The sequence below is a fragment of the Oncorhynchus gorbuscha genome, linkage group LG11 (genome assembly GCF_021184085.1).
Source record: "Oncorhynchus gorbuscha isolate QuinsamMale2020 ecotype Even-year linkage group LG11, OgorEven_v1.0, whole genome shotgun sequence".
Classification (NCBI taxonomy): domain Eukaryota; kingdom Metazoa; phylum Chordata; class Actinopteri; order Salmoniformes; family Salmonidae; genus Oncorhynchus; species Oncorhynchus gorbuscha.
In genome coordinates this window covers 21,924,543-21,951,538 of record NC_060183.1, presented here as the reverse complement: position 1 = coordinate 21,951,538, position 26,996 = coordinate 21,924,543, and the positions used below count along the sequence as shown (strand labels likewise).

The window sequence follows — 26,996 nt, the reverse complement described above, 5'->3', positions numbered from 1 at the left end:
AGGCAGGTGTTAGGTGTCTATGAAACAGCAGGTCTGGAAACAGCCTGGCCAGGGGTTGCCAAGCAGGGTTACTATCGCAGTCTCAGACAGGAGAGACAGGGAAACTTTTGAAAGTGGTTGTGAAGAAAAATTGAGCGCCCACGATACAGGGGTTCCATAAGGTACAGTACAGTAGAATGTACTATGTTTTGTCACACTGGAGAGAGAGAGAGAGAGAGAGAGAGAGAGAGAGAGAGAGAGAGAGAGAGAGAGAGAGAGAGAGAGAGAGAGAGAGAGAGAGAGAGAGAGAGAGAGAGAGAGAGAGAGAGACAGAGAGAGAGAGAGAGAGAGAGAGAGAGAGAGAGAGAGAGAGAGAGAGAGAGAGAGAGAGAGAGAGAGACAGAGAGAGAGAGAGAGAGAGAGAGAGAGAGAGAGAGAGAGAGAGAGAGACAGAGACAGAGAGAGAGAGAGAGAGAGAGAGGGTTGAGGGTGGACATAAACAGTAACCGACCTAAAATGTGTATGAAAAAAGGGGTGTGCCTCATCTCTCATGGAAACTCATTGCAGCCTGCATACCTGAGATCTCTCTGCACCCTTTGGAATACAAGGAAGCCTTTATGCTGTAATTTTAGAAGAAAAAAAAGGTCCTACAGTATCTAGAAACTAAAAAGTTCCAGGTAGAAAGAACCCTTTTGGGTCCAGGTAGATTAACCCTTTTGGGTTCCATGAGGAACCCTTTCCACGGAGGGATCTCCATGGAACCTAAAAGGACTCAATCTGAATCCCCAAAAAAGTTACTACCTGGAACCAAAAAGGGTTATCTAATGGTGACAGACGAATAACCGGACTGTGTGCAACACACAGTCCCCAATTCTGAGTTGATAGAAGTTGCACCTAACTGCTGGTACAGGGTCAGATATTATTTGTCCTTGATTTGGGCTTGGGTTATCTGATCCTAGATCTGAGAAGTGACATTCTTGACTTGGCTGGGTTGCAATGTCCATTCTATTTGGTGTGCCTGTGGACCTTGGCCTCATCCAGGGGTTTACTGTAGAGTCGCTCTCTCATTTGCAAGGACCTGAAGTCAACAGTTAGCTAGAGAGTTGTGTTATCTAGCGCTTCTGTGAAATTCCCAGAGTATAATGACCTCAACAAAAACACTCTTTCATTTCAAGGAGCACTAGAGAGTGCTGGCCAAGCCACACACCTCACAAGTATAACCTGATACTCCACTGGGTCCCTGGGAAAAAATAACTAGGACATTCTGTAAAGATTTTATATTTATTTGTTCAAAACTATTGTATCTATTGCCTGTGGTGTAGATGTTTGTGTCTGTGTGTTTTGCAGGGGGGGGGGGATTCCATCAAGTGTAACCAGTCACTCAGCACTTTTCGAGGATAACAACTTCTTATCTTAAGACGGGCAGGTGAGAGGAGATGTCCAAACACATGATCTTCCCAAGCATGGTGGCTTTGCCAGATAAGGTAGCAGACAAACATAATGTATCCTATCTATCTCAGAAGCTCTCTGCGCAGACAACTAAGGTGCGACAACTCCTGTGTGTGAGGCTACACAGCACAAATCTCTTCTGAGAGAGAGAATGTTTTTATGTGTGCTGTTTTTTTTGAACGGAACATTGTACAAATGACAGCAACGTTCTGAATTATGAGTTCAACTTACATAAAATAAAAATGAAAATGCCAATACAAACATAAATACATGTTCATTGTCAAATGTTCAGCAGGCCAACCATAGCAGAGGAAAAGCTCAGTCCTGCAGTGGATCAGTTCCAGCTTAGTTGAAGAGCGCGTCTGGTGAAGTGTCTTACAGGTAGAGTTCTACTATCTTTGTGATACCAAACTATTGTATAACATCAAGCCTTTCAGCTCCGCTCAATAATGCGATAGATAAAGTGAGATGTGGGGTTACTACTGTACAGTACAATTAAAAGAGGAGGTTCAAGAATGAGCCTCTAGATTAGAACTAGGTTAGTCTCTCGACCAGAGTTTGCTTCAGGAGCGGACTGGGACCAGAAATCAGTCCTGGCATTTCTGACACACTGGCCCATTTTTTTTTAGTTGAGTCCTCCACACAGGCAATTTTTCCCCCTTGAGGCCTCCATTATTAGCCAAACAATGATCATTTTGCACACGAAAAATCAGAGCTACATAAGCCCACTGGGATAAAAATGGACCAGCCCATCTGGCATTTGCCCAAAATGCCAGATGGCCAGTCCGCCCTTGGTGTGCTTGACTCATGACTATTCTGAGACTTCCCTGGAACTAATATTATGTTCAGGAGGTCTCTCTTGTAAAAGACATGTCTAGTCTCAATGAGACTAACCTGGTAAAATAAAGGTTAAATAAGAGGTATGGGTCTCTACTGCTCTGGCCCTCTGGCGGTGCATTCCACTGTAGCAGTGATCACAGCAAGCCCAGGCATCCCCTCTGCCTGAACACCAGTCACACACAGCTGGCGCTAACACGTGGGACGGTACACAGCCTTTTTATTGATTTACCCTCCCTTTCCTTAACCTATTATCCCTTTCCTTACTTACTCTTCCACTCAATCTCCAACTCAGCCGTCCCTCTCACTCTTTTTTGGCCATCTTCTTGGCTTTTTCATTGCCTTTTCTCACAAACTACATTTGTAATATGCAGGGGGAATAGATTCTCAAGAGGCCTGATAAATCCCCAATGAATATTTCGCAATAACCATCTCTACAATTACAGCCAAGGGAACCTGATACCATCTGACCACCTCAATCCAACCCACAGACAGATGCCAAAGGGTAAATCAACCCATAATAACAGGTCTTCTAGCTCATTTCATCCATACAGGCTGCCTTTATTGGCAGTTTTTTTCAATGTAAAGGGTAATTAACACTTTTGTGGCAGGAGTGCAATTAAGACACTAGCTGAATAGAGGGATGGGGAGGCCCAACAGGATTTGCTTGAATTTAGATGTTTGATTCATATCAGTCAGCAAGTAATCCATGGCCATAGAGAGAAATGTTGGCTTTCCATCACCTTATTTTTCAGCTGAACTTAATTGAACTTAAGGCTTCTCGAACTCAACGAAGTTCCTACTTTTCCGACACAGTCTTTCAAACATTCTCAGGTGTAGTTCCATGTTTTTTTATTTTGTCTTTACAGACAACTTGACCGAAGAACACTAAGGTTTCAGTCTTGTAGAATTGTAACTGTATCAAAGGTGACAATTTGGTACAATCTGCAGTTATGCACATTGTGGAAGACCTTGGGACAGCATACCCTACCCTCTATATATACTCACCACACAATAGGGAAATCTGACTGGGGTTCCTCAAGAATACACAATACAATACTTGTCTTGTTGAGATCCAAATACATACAAAAAAACAGAAGACATTTACTTGTACTTCTTAGTTAAGTTATACTTACACAACCCATATCCCAGTGATGGTGAGGACAGGAAGGCTGATGGGTATGATCACCCAAATAGACATGTTGATCACTTTGGTCTATGTGGTCCACTAGGTACCTGTACCTCCCGGGGAAAAAATGGGATAAATCCACTTCTCTCTCCCTCTTCAACTTCAGTGATTGAAGTCCTTCAGGCAGTCCATAACAGGCATGCCTTCCATAGCAAACATCAGGACTGATTAAGAATCTGTAATGAAACACGTGTATTATGGTTATTGCATTATAACGTAATAACATAGACGTATGGATAAAGGTAGCGTACAGTAGGAGGGCAAGGGCAGACGGAGTTTCCATCATAGCTTTGCACCTTTCTAGGAAATCGTTCAAGATCTGTAGCTAGTTCTCCCAAATCCGGAAAAAGATATGTCCCAGAACATTTTCCAGACGTGTAGATTTCTTCTCTGGTCGTTTGCTTAACGTGTTTCGAAGCAAATCATACACAATTCCTGTGTTAAAGAGAGGCGAGATCAGATTTAATGCTGCTGTTCATTCGTTCGCCTTTTTTTTTTGCTTCGGGAGATGTGTCTGTCTCTGCTGCGAAAAAGTATGTAAAGAGAGCCAGCTGTTGCACCTAACTCCTCCCACGAAGGAGAGCTTTTTGAAGGGGAAAAAATAATAAAATGACAAGACAACACATCCCAGTAGCTTATCAGTGATCTGCGACATATTTTGTTATTTTCTTCTCTATTTCTAAATGTGCTGTACTCTTGTTTTTCCAAATACTGCCTCACTACAATACTACAATAAAGTGTCTCTCTCCCATGCAATCTCCACATATGCCATTGTAAAAACAGATGCAGTTATTCAAACCTACCAAAAAAGTGCGATAAGATAAATAAACAATATTATACGTGCGTGTGGTGTGTGTGAGACAATCATCATTCTCGGACGTCAGAGAGTGGTACTCTACCTACTTGCTTGTCGTAAAGATGCAAAATGTCCGTTCATCATTAATTAAAAGCTCTGTACATGCTCTTCATAAGTCACTGATATGTGGCTTTGTTTATAAGCACATCTACAGATGACTCGTTGCTGTTGTGAGATGAGGTGAAGTTCTTGGATCGCCACTAGTTCTGAGAATCGTTGTCACAACTGCATTCAAGGCATTTACTTAGTCCGCAGAGCACTACAACAGACCTGCCACCCGAGAATAGCGGTTTATGTTGTTTTCTTTTCTATTCATTTTTCTTGAATGAGTTTGGTGCAGTGGTGTTTCTCGGGTAAATACAATACAGTGTGACTGTGGGGGCTCACGCGGCAGCGGCGGTAACTCACGTGCACGGTGGTTAACTAACACGCTTGATTGAATATGGCCGCGTGGGCACCGCGCTGCATTTAAACACTTTTTAAAAAGAAATGAAAGAACAGAAGACAACAGAACACAAAATTCAGAGTAGTCTAGCCATGAAAGAGAGATGACTGAAGAGTCAGAAGAAGGTTAGACATCTTACAGACAGTTTTGTGTATACACTCTTAGGGGGGTGTGTGTGGGGGGGGGGGGTGTATACAAAAGCTTAAAGGTTTATTCGACACTTTCTACAGAGGGTTCTACATGGACCCCAAAAGGGTTCTACCTGAAACCAAAAAGGGTTCTCCTATGGGGACAACTGAAGAACCCATTTGGAACCCTCGTTTCCAAGTGTGTAGGCCTAAGACATGTTTTATGCCATTTTTAGTCCATGTGCCCATTGCCTAACTTCAGGGCCACCACAACTACGGGATTCTGTTGGGACATTGGAATGATTTGTACCAGGCCAAATTAATGTCCCAACAGAATCCCTTAGATGCCGTCCTGAAGCTATCCCTTGCCCAAACATTAGATCTCGTCAACGTATTACGCTAAAATGACTGGCTGGGCCTACCTCTTTAGCACACGTTCCCATGTCAGAAGGTAGCCAAGGCCCTAGCCCTAGGGGGCTATCCATAATCGGTGGACAGTTCCAAGCAGTGCACAAGAAGAATGTATTAGGCCTAAATCCCGTTTTCAGATGCTACCCTCTACCTAAATCAAACATGGATGCCAATGCATACTGAACAAAAATATCAACTCAACATGTAACAGTATAAACTTTTACTGACCTACAGTTCATGTGAGGAAATCAGTCAATTGAATAAATTCATTGTGCCCTAATCTATTAATTTCAAATGACTGGGCAGGGGTGCAGCCAGAATGAGTTTTTCCCCACAAAAGGGCTTTATTACAGACAGAAACACTCCTCAGTTTCATCAGCTGTCCGGGTGGCTGGTCTCAGACGATCCCGCAGGTGAAGAAGCCGGATGTGGAGGTCCTGGGCTGGCGTGGTTACACGTGGTCTGCGGTTGTGAGGCTGGTTGGACATGCTGCCAAATTCTCTAAAACAACGTTGGAGGTGGCTTTTGGTAGAGTAATGAACATTAAATTCTCTGGCAACAGCTCGGGTGGACGTTCCTGCAGTCAGCATGCCAACTGCATGCTCCCTCAAAACTTGAGACATCTGTGGCATTGTGTTGTGTGACAAAACTGCACATTTTAGTGGCCTTTTACTATCCCCAGCACAAGGTGAACCCGTGTAATGATCATGATGTTAAATCACCTTCTTGAAATGCCACACCTGTAAAGCGGATGGATTATCTTGGCAAAGGAGAAATGCTCACTAACAGGGATGTAAACAAATTTGTGCACAAAATTGGAGAATAATACATTTTTTTGTGTGTATGGAACATTTCTGGGATCTTTTATTTCAGCTCGTGAAACATGGGACCACTACATGTTGTGTTAAAAATTTTGTTCAGTATAGTACATTTTTTTAACATAAAATAATTATATACCTATACACCTGTCTTTTGTTATCTAAGGAGACCCACAAAAAGGGTGTATGCGCAGTGCTGCCACAGACAGGAAGTCAATGCCAATTAAATTCATATTGACTCATTTTGATTTAACACTTTTTTGTGCACTGCTTGGTAATGTAGGCCTAAATGATTATGAAAATAAACTTAATTAATTCAATAAATACATGATGAATGTTGATCTAGTGTAGGCCTACAATAGAGTATGTCACTCTGACTCTGTGCAGCTACAGGCCTACTACCCTACTTGCTAAACTTATTGTACAGTAAGGATTCTACACAGTTTAAATCCTCCAGAAGCTTCTGTGGACTGAAATGTAATGACTAGTATGGAAAGCTACTATTGTTTGTACTGAAAGTCATAAACAGAATCTCATAATCGCATGATGTATCCACGTAATGTATCTCCTCCCTTTCATATAGTATCCTCCGATTCATCCCAAAGTCCCCTTTTGACCCCTCTCCATGGCATAGACCAGACTATTATAATGGAAGACTAATCCCATTGTTTCCACAGGAGGGCAGTAACTACTCAGCTGGACTTTAATCACATCACGAATCCCATCTTCCTGTAAAGAAACTCAAATCCAAAGGGTGATGAGGAATGAGACAGTTTTGGATTACATGGAAGAAGCCAGAAGGTAACAGACAAAGTGCTGTAGGACATGTCACAGTAAACCCAGGCACACAGAGGATCTGGTAGTAATAAGCTTCCCTGAAGTTTTTGAGAGGAGCAGCCTTTGCAGTTTTGTGCTTTGTGTAGCGTTTTGGGGTGTCACACGAAATGTTGTTAGGTAAGCCATTGTGAGAATTCCTCAGTAAGAAACCACTGGACCGGTCTCGCTCAGGAATTGTATCTGAGTGATGTTCCCTCTGTGTCAGGGATTTGGAACAACTTCATTTGCATTTTCTGTTTTGGTAGCAGCAGATATCAGCAGCTCTGCCAGCTTGGCTACCATCTTGTTCACTCCCAAGAGGCTATCATGAGCATTAGACAAAATAACCCCATACCTACTGTAACATATGCTAGTGGATCTTTGATGTTATGGGGCTATTTTGCTTCCACTGGTCCTGGAGCCCTTGTTAAGGTCAACTGCATCATGAACTTTACCCAGTACCTTTACATGTTTGCCCAAAACCTTGGCCGCAAGTGTATCTTCCAACAAGACAATTAAAATCCACAAAGAAATGGTTAATTGACCACCAAATCAACATTTTGCAATGGCCATCTGTATCCAGACTTGAAAACCTGTGGTTTGAATTGAAGAGGGCAGTCCAGAAGCGCAGACAAAGGATATCAAGGATCTGGGAAAATGGTCTAAGATCCCTCCCCATGTGTTCTCCAATCTCATAAAATATTCTAGAAAAAGGCTCAGTGCCGTTATCCTCACAAGGTGAGGTATTGAAAACAGGGGTGCAGTCAATTTAACATATTTTTGAGAGAAAAAAAGATGACCTGTTAAACAATGTCTATTTTTTAGTATAAAATCATGTTTTTGAGAATACAATATACAGGTAACTGTCAAATAAAAGGAAACATCCAACATACTGTAGAGTGTCTTAATAGCACATTAGGTCACCATGTCACGCCTGTCTTCGGAAGGAGTGGACCAAAGCACAGCGTGGAAAGTGTTCATGATTATTTAGTTACCAAAAAAAAAACACTTGAAATAACAAAGTGAAAAAACCCAAAAGAGACCAGTTCTGTGAGATAATGACACGAAACAGAAAACAACTACCCACAAAACACAGGTGGGAAAAAGGCTGCCTAAGTATGATTCCCAATCAGAGACAACGATAGACAGGTGCCTCTGATTGGGAACCACACTCGGCCAAAAACAAAGAAATAGAAAACATAGAAATAAAGAAACTAGAATGCCCACCCTAGTCACACCCTGGCCTAACCAAAATAGAGAATAAAAACCTCTCTATGGCCAGGGCGTGTAACACCATGAGCAAGAACTACTTCAATACACCTTGGCATAGAAGTGTCTGGAACTCTATTGGATGGATGCGACACTATTCTTCCACAAGAAATTCCATCATTTGGTGTTTTGTTGATGGTGGTGGAAAACGCAGTCTGTTGCCATCCCAGAATTTCCCATAAGTGTTCAATTTTACACCGTCTTTTTGGCTCATCTTTCTCAAAGGTGCCAATCCTTTTGGATCTGACTGTACATGTGCATATGCATCTAACAAAGACGCACAGATGTATTTCAGATTTCAGCAAGAATGAAACAATTAATAAGTCTTTCAAAACAGACATGAATTTATTGTTTTGACATTTAAAATCTGCACATTTAAACATTAAAGCCCTTAAGACAGTTGTTTTTTGCCCTTTCATATCAGTTACGCACTAGACAGCATACTTACAGGGATGCATAAGCATGTTTTCTTACACTCTGCATCAGCAAAGACAATACACAAACAATAACTCTGCTCACATTTACCTAACAGAGTAGAAATCTGCAGAAGCATCATTTGGCACACGAATCAATGTATTAGAAACTGAGTTTATACCCTGTGTATTATCGTTGTGATATTTTACAACTAAAATGCAACCGTCGGCTTCAAGGTGGAGGGTGGACAACATTTATAATGTCACATCATGATCATAATATCAGCATTATTGACACAACAACAGTCAAGTGAAAGAAATGTACTTTGCAGAGTTAGTACGGCCTTTAAAAAATATTCACACTTCTAAACACTGCTAAGCTCATTGGACTAGTCTATAATAATGGTAGTACAGTATGTCCCTGCTCCAGCATCAGGTGTTACAGCTGAGTCATATGATGCGTATTACATAAGGGCAGTGTAACTCCTTCATAAAACACAACATTATAATAGGATTAGAAGCACTATTTCAAGGAAATGATTGAAAAAAAATGTCAACTTCACATTCAGCACTATCCCAACATCAACATACGTGAAAATGGTATGTTTCTATGTTTTGTAGTCAAAAAGATGAAGGTACGTTTTTCCAATGGCATCATCTGGTGTGATTTCAACCAATGATGAGTAGGCATTGCCTACTACTTAGTTAAAAATAACACGATGCACACCAGATGATGCATGATGTTGGAGTAGTGCTGGAATTTATAGATATGAAGTTGAACAATATTGAAATTCCCCTTTAAGACATTTGGCGACTACCAGTTGTGTAAAGGCTAGACTGCCTCACTTTGTGTTGGAAGCTAATAAACCCACAGATAGAGTATGAGATCTATGACACTTGAAGTCACAGCTTGGGTTATGGGAGTTATAAGTAGGGCTTATGAAGGCAAGTGTTAGGCAAGTGTTAGTAGTTACCATTACCCTTCAAAAAAGTCCCTGTACTTTAAGCCATGGTAACTACTCTCAGTGTGATACAAACATACATTAAAGAACATGTGCTCACACCAGTATGGCTCTAGGATTATGGGTAGGAGGGAGATATTACAGTACAGCTCTATAATAAACATAAAGGAAGACACACACAAGCTGCCAAGGGTTAAAACTCACGAGTGGTTAGGTGTGCTTACAAGACACTACTTTCTGCATCTACTAGATTTCTAGACAACAACAAAAACTATTTCGCTGTCTTGACCTGAGCCCCTATCCAATCTACACCGGTGGTCATATTTAAAATAGGAGGAAAGAAAAAGGAATGTGTCTTTTTGTGTAACGTTATAACCTATCCTGCTATCCTTGGCTTTCATACTGGTATATAAGAATATGGATATTTTCTTCTACCATGTAGTAAAGGAATATCTATCAAATGTGAAAATCAAAAAAGTTGACCTCTTAGACTCAAATAGTTCTTACATGACAATGCAACTCTTATTACACAGACATTATGATAACCTTCGTGACCTTCCCTTTAAGAAGCAAATAACTTCCATGACCTTTCCCTTTAAGAAGCAATGTGGTGCCAGGGGACTTCCCTTTCTTTAATGAACAGCTGTAGAAAGAATTTAAAAAACAAAAAACAATATAGTGCATTGTTGTGATGTAAAGAAAACTGTTTAAAATACAAAAGTGCAAAACTCAAACTGCACAATTTAAGACAGGCAGAACTTAGTGAGTCACACTATTTCCTGGTACACTTTAAGTACCACCAGAGACTTGATATTTTAAGAAAATAAATACATTCTTAAGATATAGTATTTACAATGGACACATTGTTCTGAGTGTCAATCCCTTCAGTGCGCTCATCTCCTCCCACCCATTCCCAGAAAATTCCCTACAACTAAAACAGAAAAATTATCCTTCATCCATGCCTTTTTATCATCACTTCAATATACTTCCGATAAGTTAGTGAGATAATTCTCAGTGCTGGTCTAAAAAGCACCAGATTTCAAAAGGAGTCTTGTCTTTCTGTCTGAATGAACACCTGTGACTGTCAAATGCAATGACCGTGCAGACTGCAAACGCGGTTGTAAACTGCCCTTGAAGACGCCTCAGGCCACATATGGTTGATTTTCACTGGACTCTGACTGAAGCAGCTGGTCAAAGAGATTGATTAACGAAGCCAAGAAATCAAAATGAAGCGAGTAGTACATTAGTCAAACACAAACTGACCTCTCTCTCTCTCTCTCTCTCTCTCTGTCTACTCCCTTTGTTTCATCCATCGATCATAGTATATTAAACTGTGTTGACCATGCACTGGTTCCCCGGTCCACTCTCAACGACCGTTCTATTGTCATGTAATCCGTGGTTCTAGTTCGTTAGATAAGCTACAGCTATGTAAAGTCGTGGGTGGGGGAAAAAAATTGCCTGTCACAATTGCCGTGGACCCAGCAACCATTAAAACTAGTTGTGACTCACATCATGGCACAACGTCGATATTCTTCTCAATTAGGCACACACTCTAATATGACTTGCCCAGTGTGCAACTTGCCTCTGACGAATCCGGCCCCTACTCGGCCTTGGATCCCTTGCCAACCTTGTAAGTGGCGCCCTTGAGGTAGGACTTGTAGAAGAACGAGGCGAACAGGACCAGGTAGCTGAGGTACATGAGCGAGCCCCAGGCGATGTTGGGCATGTAGGAGGGACAGCGCACTTCGTGCATCCAGTGGTAGACCAAACCTAAGACAGCAAGCCCCATCATCATCTGCATGATCTGGGTGGCCGTGATGACCATGGCACAGGGTCGCGGCACCCGGTAGCCCGCAGCCCGGGCAGCGTAGTAGGTGTACATGAGGGAGTGGACCAGGTAGTTCATGGTCATGAACCAGCCGCCGCCTGCCACCTGGTCCTTGTAGGAGTACCAGGAGTAGACCAGCACTGTGATGTGGTGGTACCAATGGAGGAAGATGAGGCGCTGCTTACGGAGCACGATGAACACCGTGTCACCTGAGGGAGGGAGGGAGGGAGAAATCACTTAGTAATACTCTGATGTTTGATCACTTTCATTCTCTCTCAAACACTAGTGACCACACACAGTAGAAGACAAACATTATGAGGAATGGATATTTGGATCTCACTTCCAAAAATGACCTGGAAAGATGGGATGACTGTTTGTGGTCCTCAAAAAGTACAGTAAAGCACTGCACCTGCACACACACACACACAATATTAGGAAGCATACAACAACATCCTGACACACACCAATACACTCAAACCGCACACCCTGTACAGTCCAAACTATACAGGCTTAATATACTGAACATCGGTCCCATTCTAGAACGCGAGCATGTCCTTCCTGTCAGTCAGCATCTCTGTCCATTTACCAGCGCTTTTGCATCCCCCGTTTGACTGACAGATAGGCATAAGTGACTAGATTACTGCTCTGGGAGGGGAAATGGCATCACCTTGCAGCCACATGGCCCTTGAGGTAATAGGCCGCTGATCAATGTAAGTGCACTAGAAACTTCCAAGTGCTTCCGGAATCACATAAATAGACTAATTGTTTCAAGTTTGTTTTTTTGTCCTGCACCAGCCTCCTTCTCTCTGATTTGCCCTCTGACATAATTGACCAATTACAACACCCTCCATCTCTCCCATTCGTGGGCCAGGGTCACAATGAGTATATAGAATTGTCTTGTATAGATCAGCGAGGCAAGCTGATTATTCTACACTGCATGACAAAGTATGTCTGTTCCACATGGCATATATCTATCTGAAGCATTCAGAACGGGACCCTATTTGAGACATTCCTTACCCAGCTCTGGGGCCTTGCTCAGGACGAAGGCGTAGGCCCAGAACTTGCTGACAGGGGCGCTGTAGAAGCTGGTGTCACACACAGACTGCTTAAAACCACTTTTGTTGAGGACATGGAACATGTACCAACCGGTTCTGACCGCTCCGATGATACTGTGGAATGAAGCACATAGATTTACTAAAGAGATAGTGTCAAGTGCATCACCGCCTGGTATAGCAACTGACTATATCGCACTACAGAGGGTAGTGCGTAAGGCCCAGTACATCACTGGGGCCAAACTTCCTGCCATCCAGGACCTACAGTTGAAGTTGGAAGTTTACATACACCTTAGCCAATTACATTTAAACTCAAGTTTTTTACAATTCCTAACATTTAACCCAAGTAACAATTCCCTGTCTTAGGTCAGTTAGGATCACCACTTTATTTTAAGAATGCGAAATGTCAGAATAACTGTAGAGAGAATGATTTATTTCAGCTTTTATTTATTTCGTCACATTCCCAGTGGGTCAGAAGTTAACATACACTAAATTAGTATTCGGTAGCATTGTCTTTAAATTGTTTAACATGGGTCAAACGTTTTGGGTAGCCTTCCACAAGTTTCCCACAATAAGTTGGGTGAATTTTGTCCAATTGCTCCTGACAAAGCTGGTGTAACGGAGTCAGGTTTGTAGGCCTCCTTGCTTGCACATGTTTTTACAGTTCTGCCCACAGATTTTCTATAGAATTGAGGTCAGGGCTTTCTGATGGCCACTCCAATACCTTGACTTTGTTGTCCTTAAGCCATTTTGGACACAACTTTGGAAGTATGCTTAGGGTCATTGTTCATTTGAAAGACCCATTTGTGACCAAGCTTTAACTTCCTGACTGATGTCTTGAGATGTTGCTTCAATATATCCACATCATTTCCCTTCCTCATGACGCCATCTATTTTGTGAAGTGCACCAGTCCCTCCTGCAGCAAAGCACCCCCACAACATGATGCTGCCACCCCCATGCTTCACGGTTGGGATGGTGTTCTTCAGCTTGCAAGCCTCCCCCTTTTCCTCCAAATATAACAATGGTCATTATGGCCAAACAGTTCTATTTTTGTTTCATCAGACCAGAGGACATTTCTCCAAAAAGTACGATCTTTGTCCCCATGTTCAGTTGCAAACCGTAGTCTGGCTTTTTTTATGACGATTTTGGAGCAGTGGCTTCTTCCTTGAGAAGCAGCCTTTCAGGTTATGTCGATATAGGACTCGTTGTAATGATCTTCGTCTGTTGTTTGTAGAAAGTCAGACCGAAATGCAGCGTGTAGGTTACTCATGACTTTTAATGAAGAAAATACGGTACATGAAATAACTGAAAATACGAAAACAACAAACGAGTGAAACTAATTACAGCCTATCTGGTGACTAACACAAAGACAGGTACAATCGCCCACGAAATACAACGCGCACTCAGGCTGCCTAAATACGGTTCCCAATCCGAGACAACGAGAATCAGCTGACTCCAATTAGGAATCGCCTCAGGCAGCCAAGCCTAACTAGACACACCCCTACTAATACACACTCCTAATTAATACAAACCCCAATACGAAATACAACATATAAACCCATGTCACACCCTGGCCTACCCAAACATATAACAAAAACACAAGATACAATGACCAAGGCGTGACACTCGTTTTACTGTGGATATTGATACTTTGTACCTGTTTCCTCCAGCATCTTCACAAGGTCCTTTGCTGTTCTTCTGGGATTGATTTGCACTTTTTGCACCAAAGTACGTTCATCTCTTGGAGACAGAACCCGTCTCCTTCCTGAGCGGTATGATGGATGCGTGGTCCCATGGTGTTTATACTTGCGTACTATTGTTTGTACAGATGAACGTGGTACCTTCAGGCATTTAGAAATTGCTCCCAATGATGAACCAGACTTCTTTTGATTTATTTTGATTTTCCCATGATGTCAAGCAAAGAGGCACTGAGTTTGAAGGTAGGCCTTGAAATACATCCACAGGTACACCTCCAGTTGACTCAAATGATGTCAATTATCCTATCAGAAGCTTCTAAAGCCATGACTTAATTTTCTGGAATTTTCCAAGCTGTTTAAAGGCACAGACAATTTAGTGTATGTAAACTTCTGACCCACTGGAATTGTATACAGTGAATCATAAGTGAAATAATCTGTCTGTAAACAATTGTTGGAAAAATTACTTGTGTCATTGCACAAAGTAGATGTCCGAACCGACTTGCCAAAACTATAACAAGAAATTTGTGGAGTGGTTGAAAAACAAGTTATAATGACTCCAACCTAAGTGTATGTAAACGTCCGACTTCAACTGTATTTACTAAGCGGTGTCAGACGAAGGCCTTAAAAATGGTCAAAGTCTTCAGTCACCCAAATCATAGACTGTTCTCTCTGCTACCGCACAGCAAGCAGTACCGGAGCGCCAAATCTAGGTACAAAAGGCTCCTTATTAACAGCTTCTACACCCAAGCCATCAGACTGCTGAACAATGAATCAAATGGCCACACAGACTATTTACATGGACTCCCCCCCCCCCCTTAGATTTAACACTGCTGCTACTCGCTATTTATTATCTGTGCATAGTCACTTTACTTACATGTACAAACTACCTCAACTAACATGTATCCCCCACACATTGACTAGGTACCGATACCCCCTGTATATAGCCTCGGTATTATTATTTTATTGTGTTACTTTTTATTTTAAAAAATTACTTTACTATATTTAGTAAATATTTTCTTAACACTATTTCTTGAACTGCATTGTTGGTTAAGGGCTAGCATTTCACGGTAAGGTTGTATTCATTGTATACCTGTTGTATTCGGCGCATGGGATAAAATAAAAGTGTATTTGATTTGCTCAGTCTAACTATAGGGAATTCACAGTTGTATTCAAGTAATTGGTATAGGAAAAAACTTCAACACAAGTATAATGCCCATGGTCGATCAGAGTTGACTATAAGTAAGTATTTTTGTACACGAATTCAGCTCATATTTTTATCTTGCTGCTATACGATACACCTGAACTGTCAGCTTTGTGGTTGTCATAACGCAATGCAAAATATGTCGCTCAACTATATTTTATACTGTCAGCTTTGCGGTGCCATGATGCAAAGTGATATAGCTCTCAACTATATGAACGGTCACTGTTGCGGTTGCCATGGCGCTCGAAATCTGAAACCAAGACAAACGAGATAAGACATATCAGTGGGTCACATCTCCAGCTGGATGTCCCCAGAATAAGAAATATGAAATACACAATAAAGTAAGTAGGCAAGCAGACAATATACAGGAAATATTTAAAAAGTCAGTTCCAATACCATATTTACAGTACTGTGCAAGGATACTGGAGTGATGGAGGTAGATATGTATAGGGGTAAGGTGACGAGGCAACAGGATATAAGATAAACAGAGTAGCAGCAGCTTGCATGTGAGAGGGTGTGTGCGGATGTGTAGAGTCAGTATAAATGTCTGTGCATATTATGTGTGAGTGAGAAAATGATGACGTGAGTGTGTGTGTGTGTGTGTGTGTGTGTGTGTGTGTGTGTGTGTGTGTGTGTGTGTGTGTGTGTGTGTGTGTGTGTGTGTGTGTGTGTGTGTGTGTGTGTGTGTGTGTGTGTTGGAGTGACAGTGTGTGTGAGTGTGTAGGGCCCTGTGAGTGTGTAGGGCCCTGTGAGTGTGTAGGGCCCTGTGAGTGTGTAGGGCCCTGTGAGTGTGCATAGAGACGGTGTAAATACTGAAATAAAAGGTCAATAAAGATACAAGGTAAACTGTCCGTGTAGCTATTTTGCTAGGTATTTATCAGTCGTATTGCTTGGGGATAGAAGCTGTTCAAGAGTGTGTTGGCACCTGTCAGTGTCAGTTGGTGTCAGACGTGGTAATTCATTACCTATAACTATATTAACAACGGTAACTACCTATCTATACATTATCTATGGTAACTACCTAACACCAACATCATCATTGGTAACTACCTATCTATACATTATCTATGGTAACTACCTAACACCAACATCATCATTGGTAACTACCTATCTATACATGATCTATGGTAACTACCTAACACCAACATCATCATTGGTAACTACCTATCTATACATGATCTATGGTAACTACCTAACACCAACATCATCATTGGTAACTACCTATCTATACATGATCTATGGTAACTACCTAACACCAACATCATTGGTAACTACCTATCTATACATGATCTATGGTAACTACCTAACACCAACATTATTATTGGTAACTACCTATCTACACATTATCTATGGTAACTAATACCAACATCATCATTGGTAACTACCTATCTATACATTATCTATGGTATCTACCTAACACCAACATCATCATTGGTAACTACATATCAATACATTATCTATGGTAACTAACACCAACATCATCATTGGTAACTACCTATCTATACATTATCTATGGTAACTACCTAAAAACCAACATCATCATTGGTAACTACCTATCTATACATGATCTATGGTAACTACCTAACACCAACATCATCATTGGTAACTACCTATCTACACATTATCTATGGTAACTACATAACACCAACTACCTATCTAATTATCCATGGTAACTAACACCAACATCATCATTGGTAACTACCTATCTACACATTATCTATGGTAACTTCATAACACCAACATCATCATTGGTAACTACCTATCTACACATTATCTATGGTAACTAACACCAACATCATCATTGGTAACTACCTATCAATACATTATCTATGGTAACTACCTAACACCAACATCATCATTGGTAACTACCTATCTACACATTATCTATGGTAACTAACACCAACATCATCATTGGTAACTACCTATCAATACATTATCAATGGTAACTACCTAAAAACCAACATCATCATTGGTAACTACCTATCTATACATTATCTATGGTATCTACCTAACACCAACATCATCATTGGTAACTACATATCAATACATTATCTATGGTAACTAACACCAACATCATCATTGGTAACTACATATCAATACATTATCTATGGTAACTAACACCAACATCATCATTGGTAACTACCTATCTATACATTATCTATGGTGACTACCTAACACCAACATCATCATTGGTAACTACCTATCTATACATTATCTATGGTAACTACCTAACACCAACATCATCATTGGTAACTACCTATCAATACAGTATCAATGGTGACTACCTAACACCAACATCATCATTGGTAACTACCTATCTATACATTATCTATGGTATCTACCTAACACCAACATCATTGGTAACTACCTATCAATACATCATCTATGGTAACTAACACCAACATCATCATTGGTAACTACCTATCAATACATTATCAATGGTAACTACCTAATACCAACATCATCATTGGTAACTACCTATCTATTGCAGGCCAGTATCCTACTTTTAAAAACCCCATGTGGTAGAACGTTGCAGTGGTGGTGCAGTAATGAATATATGAAGTGTTTCATATGCCGAGAACACGTTATCCTGTCCAGCCAGCAGCAGTGGGATTGAGTGGGCAGGTTAAACCCACGGCTCTGTGATTAGGATTAACAGCTGGCTCAGCAGAGGGCATGGGCACGGATGATGATGATGCACCTCTGTGGCACACCAAAACAGCCCTGACTCCTCCTTAACTCACAGACAACAGTTTGACAGTTTTGGGAACTTTAGAGTGTTTTCTATCCTAATCTGTCAATTATATGCATATTCTAGCATCTGGTCCTAAGAAATAGGCCGTTTACTTTGGGAACATTATTTTTCCAAACATAAAAATAGTGCCCCCTAGCTTCAGGAGGTTAACCAACAGTGCAGTTAAAAGAAGAGTTTAAAAAATATTTCCCAAGTAGACTAATATAAAAAGTCATAATTAAAAGTAACACAATAAGAATAACAATAACGAGGCTATATACAGGGGGCACCGGTACCAGGTCAGTGTGCGGGGTTACAGGTTGGTTGAGGTCATTTGTACATGTAGGTAGGGGTGAAGTGACTATGCATAGATAATAAACAAAGAGTAGCAGCAGTGTACAAAGGGGGGGGGTCAATGTAAATTGTCAAGTGGTGATTTTATTAATTGTTCAGCAGTCTAATGACAGTCGTGAAGAGGGCACGACAAAGCCTATGTCCCCTCAAGAGCATTCTGACTGGTTGCATCACTGCCTAGAATGGCAACTGCTCGGCCTCCGACCACAAGGCACTACAGAGGGTAGTGCGTACGGCCCAGTACATCACTGGGGCCAAGCTTCCTGCCATCCAGGACCTCTATACCAGGTGGTGTCAGAGGAAGGCCCTAAAAATTGTCAAAGACTCCAGCCACCCTAGTCATAGACTGTTCTCTCTGCTTCCGCACGGCAAGCAGTACCGGAGCGCCAAGTCTAGGACTAGGAGGCTTCTACCCCAAAGCCATAAGACTCCTGAACAGCCAATCAAAGGGCTACCCAGAGCCCTCTTTTACGCTGCTGCTACTCTGTTTATTATCTATGCATAGTTATTTTAACTGTACCTACATGTACATATTTCCTAAATTACCTTGACTAACCGGTGCCCCCGCACATTGACTCTGTACCGGTACCCCCTGTATATAGCCTCGCTATTGTTATTTTACTGCTGCTGTTTAACTATTTTATTTTCAAATTTTTTCTTAACTTTTACTTAACTTGTTGAAGCATTGTTGGTTAAGGGCTTGTAAGTAGGGATGCACAATATATCGGTGAACATATCGAAATCAGCCGATATTAGCTAAAAATGCCAACATCGGTATTGGCCCGATGTTTAGTTTAACGCCGATGTTAAAAACCAATGTCAAAGCTACAGTAACGCCACGTTAAATGTTGCACTACACGAGCAACACAGCATTCCTACCCTTGCCCACAATGCCTGCTGTGTGGATCGAGAAGTCAACAAGTTGAGCAGTCATTTGAAAGAGTAAGAAACTTTCAGCAAGACAACTCAAAGGCGAAATCCATTAAAGCCAACATAATGGAATTCATTGCCCTTGACAATCAACCGTTCTCTGTCGTGGGCGATGTCGGCTTTCACCGACTGGTCGAGCACCGGTACACACTACCAAGTTCGCTATTTTTCAGATTTTGCCCTACCGGAGTTACACTGTTGGGCGTCTCTGCTATTAGTTTCACGACATAGATACTATGGAATGTAGTTTAGGTCTTTGCGTGTCAAAAAAGATACAGTAGCACTGTCAAAGCTGTACGAAAAAAGTATTTTTGCCAGTCCTGTCTGGTCCAGCGACGGTGGGTTTGTGCCCATAGGCGACGTTGTTGCCGGTGATGTCTGGTGAGGACCTGCCTTACAACAAGCCTACAAGCCCTCAGTCCAGCCTCTCTCAGCCTATTGCGGACAGTCTGAGCACTGATGGAGGGATTGTGCGTTCCTGGTGTAACTCGGGCAGTTGTTTTCCATCCTGTACCTGTCCCGCAGGTGTGATGTTCGGATGTACCGATCCTGTGCAGGTGTTGTTACACGTGGTCTGCCATTGCGAGGACGATCAGCTGTCCGTCCTGTCTCCCTGTAGCGCTGTCTTAGGTGTCTCACAGTACGGACATTGCAATTTATTGCCCTGGCCACATCTGCAGTCCTCATGCCTCCTTGCAGTATGCCTAAGGCACATTCACGCAGATGAGCAGGCACCCTGGGAATCTTTCTTTTGGGGGTTTTCAGAGTCAGTAGAAAGGCCTCTTTAGTGTCCTAAGTTTTCATAACTGTTACCTTAATTGCCTACCGCCTGTAATCTGTTAGTGTCCTAACGACCGTTCCACAGGTGCATGTTCACTAACTGGTTATGGTTCATTGAACAAGCATGGGAAACAGTGTTTAAACCCTTTACAATGAAGATCTGTGAAGATATTTGGATTTTTACAAATTATCTTTGAAAGACAGGGTCCTGAAAAATGGAGTATATATACAAACATTTTTGTTTGACAACATTTCCCTTGAGGTTTGCAAGGATGAGGGAGGATAACGAGGCTAACCACCACCAACGTTCAGAAAGAGCTTCAATCACAATGATTGGTTGATTGATTGGTTTGATGATGCCTAAACAAAACACATAAAGTGATATACTGAAACACAGTGGTCAGTGTGTCACTCACCTGAAGATGGCCAGACTGAGTGACCAGAGGACGAGGGGTCGACGCAGGTTTAGCTTGGGCCTCTCTCTCATGAAGTGTTGGCCCCCGAAGATGATCGCAGCATACAGCCCACAGAACATAAAGGACTTGCTCCTATTAAGGAGAAAATATTAAAAACATGTCACCGAACTAGTTCACAAGTGATTACTGTAACTACCAGTGTCCTAGGTCATGATTTAGATGAGAGCAGGGTGGAAATGCAAACAAGCTTTAATCTAGTTTAAACGCCAACTATGCATGTATGTGATCAATGATCATTGTGAATGGATGAGTCAGTCTTTAGCAGACTTTTGGGATTGGCACTGCAGTTGACATTTCTAGTTCCTTTTGCCTGGTGGCAGTACGCTGAATGTACACAGCAAGCCACGAGGCGAGCTAAGCTGAACTCAATCATCGACAGTTGAAGTCGGAAGTTTACATAAACTGAGTTTAAATGTATTTGGCTAAGGTGTTTCACAATTCCCTGTTTTAGGTCAGTTGGGATCACCACTTTATTTTAATAATGTGAAATGTCAGAATAATATTAGAGAGAATGATTTATTTCAGCTTTAATTTCTTTCATTACATTCCCAGTGGGTCAGAGGTTTACATACACTCAATTAGTATTTGGTAGCATTGCCTTTAAATTGTTTAACTTTGCCTCCCGGTTTAGGTTTTGTCAATATGGGACTCGTTTTACTGTGGATATAGATACCTTTTGACCTGTTTCCTCCAGCATCTTCACAAGGTCCTTTGCTGTTGTTCTGGGATTAATTTGCACTTTTCGCATCAAAGTACGTTAATCTCTAGGAGACAGAACGCGTCTTCTTCCTGAGCAGTATGACAGCTGCGTGGTCCCATGGTGTTGATACTTGCATACTTTTGTTTGTACAGATGAACGTGGTACCTTCAGGCGTTTGGGAATTGCTCCCAATGATAAACTATTTTTTTTTCTGAGGTCTTGGCTGATTTCTTTTGATTTTCCCATGATGTCAAGCAAAGAGACACTGAGTTTGAAGGTAGGCCTTGAAAAACATCCACAGGCACACCTCCAATTGACTCAAATTATGTCAATTAGCCTATCAGAAGCTTCTATAGCCATGACATCATTTTCTGGAATTTTCCAAGCTGTTTAAAGGCCCAGTCAACTTAGTGTATGTAAACGTCTGACCCACTGGACCTGTGATACAGTGAATTAAAAGTAAAATAATCTGTCTGCAAACAATGGTTGGAAAAAATACTTATGTCATTTACAAAGTAATATATAATAATAAGTAGTTGTCCTCAAGAAATGTGTGGAGTGGTTGAAAATCAACTTTTAATGACTCCAACCTAAGTGTATGTAAACTTCCGACTTCAACTGTATTTAAATTCATACTATTCAAAAAGATTACAGAGATCAACTGAGATCAGGATTGGGCTGGTCCACTGGGCACATAGCAGTGACATGGCCTGTAGACCACTCCAACTTCTGTCCATCCATGCCAAGGTGCTATTTTACAGTCCCCATCCCCATTCGTAGTCATGGAGCCGAGGACTAACCGAGCTGAGATGTTGACATACTGACCAGAACTTCTACTACTGCAGCCCGTGGGTATTGAGGCAATTAGATTGAGTAAACATCACTCCGGTCTAAAATCAACTGTGAGGCTATGTGAAAACAGCTGGGAGCGAGTTGCAGTAAGAATACTAGACAGATCACTGACTGGACAATTTGTTTTTTTACCAAAAAGTTAAATTGAGGTCAAAAAGGGCTGAATACTAAAAAGCGATGATGTGTGTACTGCAGAGGGGGTTTACTTTGAGGACAGACCAGATGACCAATCCAGATTGACAGAGCATATTAGACTGGGAAGATGTTGTTTGACCCAGTTTAGTAGGGCTATATACATCGCTAAATCGCTAAATACAGTAGGGCTTCAGTGGTCATTCTCTGTCTGTCCCAAAGGGAGGATGAGACTGTCATTAGACTGATGAAGGATTCTATAGGGAAGCATTAAGAGCAATAACACCACTGTGTCTATGCATTACAGCGAGGGAATGTGTGATGGCCAATACCGAGGGAGAGAGAGATAATGAAGCGACAAGAAGCAGTCATTGTATCCTTTTGAGGTGAAGGACTCAGGACAAATACAATGGGTGGGCCACCATCTTTTACTCCTCGAAAGAGAGAAAGGGGGGAGTCATGTGGGAGCAAATGTTCCCAGAAAGCAGAAGTCTAGCCCATTAATTACAGTCGTAGGCCTGGATGTTACATGCAATCAAACCATTGGTTTCCCTGTGCTTCACTAGTTGTGGTTTTAAGCTTCTCCGGCTCCTCCCCTTGATGCTTTGCTGTAGCCTACACACATCAGCTCGATCTGAGGAATGCATGGGCAGGGTGAAACAGGGTGAATTTACTTGGCCAGCACTGCACATCTACAGGGGTGTATTCACTACGGGAAACGGTTTACCGTTTAAGAATGAAACGGAAGCAGACAGAGCAAAACAAGAGTTCCTATTGGACAAATTCAGATAGGTCCTTCCCCGTTTCGTTCTGTTTTAGAGTTTTGCAGTAGCAAAACGTTTCTTGAATACACCCCTGGACTTTTACAATACACATTTGACTGCTTGCTTGCCACTGAAACTGAAACACAACACTGTCTCTCAGTCAGAAAATGCAAACAAGGAGCCAGAGTAAGTCTGTGCAAGAATGCGGTCTTACTAGGTCTCTAAGTTTCCTTAGTGATATGGTAACCACAGACAAAAATTACTCCCTTTTTCCACACACATTTCCATTGGACACAAAGAGAAACACTTGAGACCTATACTAATTTGATGGGGAGAAGTGACATGCCTTTGGGTTATATTAAATATAAATATGATATTAAAACAGTTACAAAATGTAGGTCTATTGATATCCTATAATGTATTTACACCTATGTATTTAACAGTAATCATCACATTTGATATTTAGTAATCATTCATTGCATGTGACTGCATGTACATGTTACACAAACTGAAGTGAACAGCAGTATGACAGGCTATGCATTGAGTTTCCCGTCATATTGTAGTAACGATGGCCGCGTTCCTATGCTTAGACTTTGCTGACGCCTGACAGATCTAACAACACCCAGATAGTTACTCGAAAGTACCAGCTGACCACATGATATGTTATAGCAATTTCTCAGTTGATGACACAGTCGATGACGTGGCCAGAACCATAGGTTGTTGCGTCACCTTGCCTTTCGCTGTGGAACTCGCCCATTGGTCGTGTTCCCCTGCTCAGACGTTGCATTCATCAACCAATGGTTACGTGCCATGTTATAAAATGTGCTTTCGGGCACCAGATTGCGATAACATATGACGTGGTTATCTGATACCTATCCAGGCGTTGTAACATCTGGCATGTGTTAGCCATGCCGAGTCCCCAACAACTGGTTGTTATGTTTCTCAGGGGAAATGAAAAGACAGCAAGTAAAGAGACTTCTGCTTTTGGACGTTAACAAGGAGACACTCCCATCTTAACTCCTCCTCCACATTTACTGGATTGGTTGAACAGTGCAGAAGAGAACCTTCTGTAGAGGGATCTAGCTTATTTTCTGCCTGCTACGTTAGGTTAGGCATGCATCAGCAACACCTGGGCAGAGGAAAGCGCCCAATGTACTGTAAGCGTTGAAAGGGATGGCTTCCGCATCAAAGCGATGGACCGGAGGTTGTTTTATAGTTCATAAAACATAGCCGGTTATCAACACACCATGCACATGAAAACTGAAGGTAAGTTCAGACGGTCGCATCCTCAATGACATCTGAAAATGGGCGGGAGAACAATAATAAGTATATCAATTTACAGTAGCAGGGCCATCTGGCAATTCTGGCAAATGCCAGGTGGGCTGGACCATTTTCTCGTTGGGTGGGCTGGTCGAAATTGGCACACATAAAATATATACACTACCGTTCAAAAGTTTGAGGTCACTTGGAAATGTCCTTGTTTTTGAAAGAAAAGCACATTTTTGGTCTATTAAAATAAAATCAAATTGATCAGAAATACAGTGTAGACATTGTTAATGTTGTAAATGACTATTGTAGCTGGAAATGACAGATTTGTCATGGAAATATACATAGGCCCATTATTAGCAACTGTCACTCCTGTGTTCCAATGACACGTTGTGTTAGCTAATCCAAGTTTATCATTTTAAAAGGCTAATTGATCATTAGAAAAGCCTTTTGCAATTATGTTAGCACAGCTGAAAACTGTTGTTCTAATTAAAGAAGTAATCAAACTGGCCTTCTTTAGACTAGTTGAGTATCTGGAGCATCAGCATTTGTGGGTTCAATTACAGGCTCAAAATGGCCAGAAACAAAGAACTATCTTCTGAAGTGACCCCAAACTTTTGAACGGTAGTGTGCATATATTACACTTTTTTGGGGCATGACCTGCAGCCCATGTTATTTTTAAAAGATTGAGCAATTTCTCTATTATATTAATCTATAATGAGCCTTTGGCTGATCAGTGGGCAACGGCCTGCACCCATACCCAGATGGGCCAGCCTGTTTTTCTGATAGGCTGAGCTGAGGTCACTCAAACTCATATTCAAAGTAAAATGTGGCATCAGCAAAGAGAACTGTTCCAACTCATCAGTTAGATAGCCAAGCTCATGGATTGTAAAACAAAAAATGGAAACAGTGCCTATAAAGTAGAAAGAGCACATTCTACAATTTCAGCTTCCTTTTTTGGGGTGGCTAAAACCATGATTTGGTCAAACAATTATCCTCATGATTCCTGTAATGTAAGTGTCTGCCCTGCCCCTGTGCCTGTTTCACTGGGGCCTGCTGCTGTAATAAGCTAGCCACTATCCTCTTTCCTGTGCACTAGAGAGAAAAATGTGTTCTGATCGTATAACATTTCAAAACGCAATTGTGGGGGAAAACACAGCTTCGGGTGCTTCGTCCCCTTGTCCCTGTCAAAGAGAGGAGGGCTTCAGCTTTCTATAGGTATCAATGTTATTTCTAATGGATGAATACATGGCTATTAGCAGTGGGTATCATATTAATCTAGTTCATGTGTTTTGAGTTTCCATTTCCTCAGGTGTTGAACCCCAAATTAATTAGCCAATGATATTAGTTAGTGCACATAAAGATGTATGTAATTCATCTCTATTGACCACAAAAAAATCTGGAAATTAGTCATATTTTGAAAGTATAATATAGCAACTATGACCTAAGTCATTAGCATGGCTTTTAGCATGGCTCCCGCCAGTCACTGGAACAGAAATAGCTGAGAAACGCTGTACTGCACCGCCAATGTTATGTGTTAGCATTACTACATGTGTCTAAGTAGGGTTTGTAGGGTCAGAGTGTAGAAGAGTGTATTTGTCCTGATGGGTTGTGTGTGCATGGTTGGTGGTGAGTTGGTGGCACACCCAGTGATGTAGTCTAGTAAAATGCCAGGGTCGAATTCTTGTCCCAGTCTCCCCCTGTACAGTATCCTCAAAGATGCTCATATCTGTAGTAGCCTTATGTATACATTATTGACTAAACGTTACTTTGTAGCATAATCAAAACCCACACAACACATTGTATGCACTCTTCGGTAGCCTATGAATGGAAAAAGTAAGCGACAGTTAGGAATCAAATTGACGAATGTGGGCAATAAAAAAAATGTGCCTGCATGGCGTGTAGGCTAAATAACGACATTGTGTGTGGATGAGAGCTCAGCCATCATTGGCGGCGACGGGGGGAGAATTCGCCGGCTTTAGACCACGTAGGCTAGGCTACTCTTTTATCCAGATGTGTTTGGTTGAATTGGTAGTCTACTTACCAGTTTTCTTGCATCCATTCGAGAGCCCCCTTTTCATCGAATTTTCTTTCGAAATCGTATTCTGCAAGTGGGATGTTCTCTGTCTCGTTCATTTTCGTAACAATGTCAGTTTCTTCCCGTTAAAACTCCTGGTCTATGTTTTCACCCTTTTAACATTTATCAAACTGCTTAAAAAGCCCACAATTAATTTAACAAACCAACAGATTGCAACTGAATTCTCTCAGTTTCAAATGTACTTCCCGACTGTCACTCACGCACGGTGGCCGAGCGCGAGCACGTCCCGGTGACTGTTTGGCCTTGTTATAATGTCTATGTGTATGGCACGTCCCCTCTGTCTCACGGACTGAAACGGAAAGTGATGGAAGGAGAGAAGGCGGAGCTTGAATCAGACGTCTCGTCGTGCTCTCATGGTGCTCTCGACTGGATGGTCAATGAATAACTAGGATTTGCCTCATGATTGAAACATAGGCCAAATTGTTCACGTTTCATTCAGTTTGACTGATTCACACACAACGACCTACCTGTCTGAAAGTAGGCTACCCTATGCCAAACATATTGAGTCCCCTCTAGGGATGCGTTGGCCAGTCAGACAGGGAATAGTTATATTATCAGTT

At 41.7% G+C, this 26,996-nt stretch overlaps 2 protein-coding genes across 4 annotated transcripts in view; both read right to left on the bottom strand.

The window, feature by feature from the left end:
- The window catches only part of LOC124048295 (transmembrane protein 150A-like), a 47,720-nt gene extending 43,043 nt beyond the window's left edge, over positions 1-4,677 (bottom strand). Inside the window, exons 1-3 of one of the 3 annotated variants that reach the window (XM_046368934.1) lie at positions 4,358-4,677; positions 3,751-3,889; positions 3,402-3,630 (exon numbers count right to left, since the gene is read on the bottom strand). In XM_046368934.1, coding sequence (XP_046224890.1) covers positions 3,402-3,466 — 65 coding nt within the window. In that variant the 5' untranslated portion in view covers positions 3,467-3,630; positions 3,751-3,889; positions 4,358-4,677. Of the gene's footprint in view, positions 1-3,401; positions 3,631-3,750; positions 4,169-4,357 lie in introns of those variants that run through there. The other 2 variants (XM_046368935.1, XM_046368933.1) reach the window with 2 other exon arrangements.
- A 3,846-nt stretch (positions 4,678-8,523) lies between these two features.
- On the bottom strand, positions 8,524-26,720 carry LOC124048293 (elongation of very long chain fatty acids protein 6-like). The gene is made up of 4 exons (XM_046368931.1): positions 26,383-26,720; positions 20,565-20,696; positions 12,418-12,569; positions 8,524-11,609 (listed from the first exon to the last, which is right to left on the bottom strand). Exons 1-4 carry the CDS (start codon positions 26,472-26,474, stop codon positions 11,173-11,175), a joined length of 813 nt encoding a protein of 270 aa, XP_046224887.1. The 5' UTR covers positions 26,475-26,720; the 3' UTR covers positions 8,524-11,172.
- Between the last annotated feature and the right edge of the window lie 276 nt (positions 26,721-26,996).

Excerpts from the sequence above, each read along its gene's own strand:
- LOC124048293 (XM_046368931.1), bottom strand. The coding sequence starts at position 26,474 with ATGAACGAGACAGAGAACATCCCACTTGCAGAATACGATTTCGAAAGA. Across the intron at positions 12,570-20,564 it reads CTCAGTCTGGCCATCTTCAG|TATCATCGGAGCGGTCAGAA; the intron begins GTGAGTGACACA and ends TTCATTCCACAG. Across the intron at positions 11,610-12,417 it reads GAGCAAGGCCCCAGAGCTGG|GTGACACGGTGTTCATCGTG; the intron begins GTAAGGAATGTC and ends TCCCTCCCTCAG.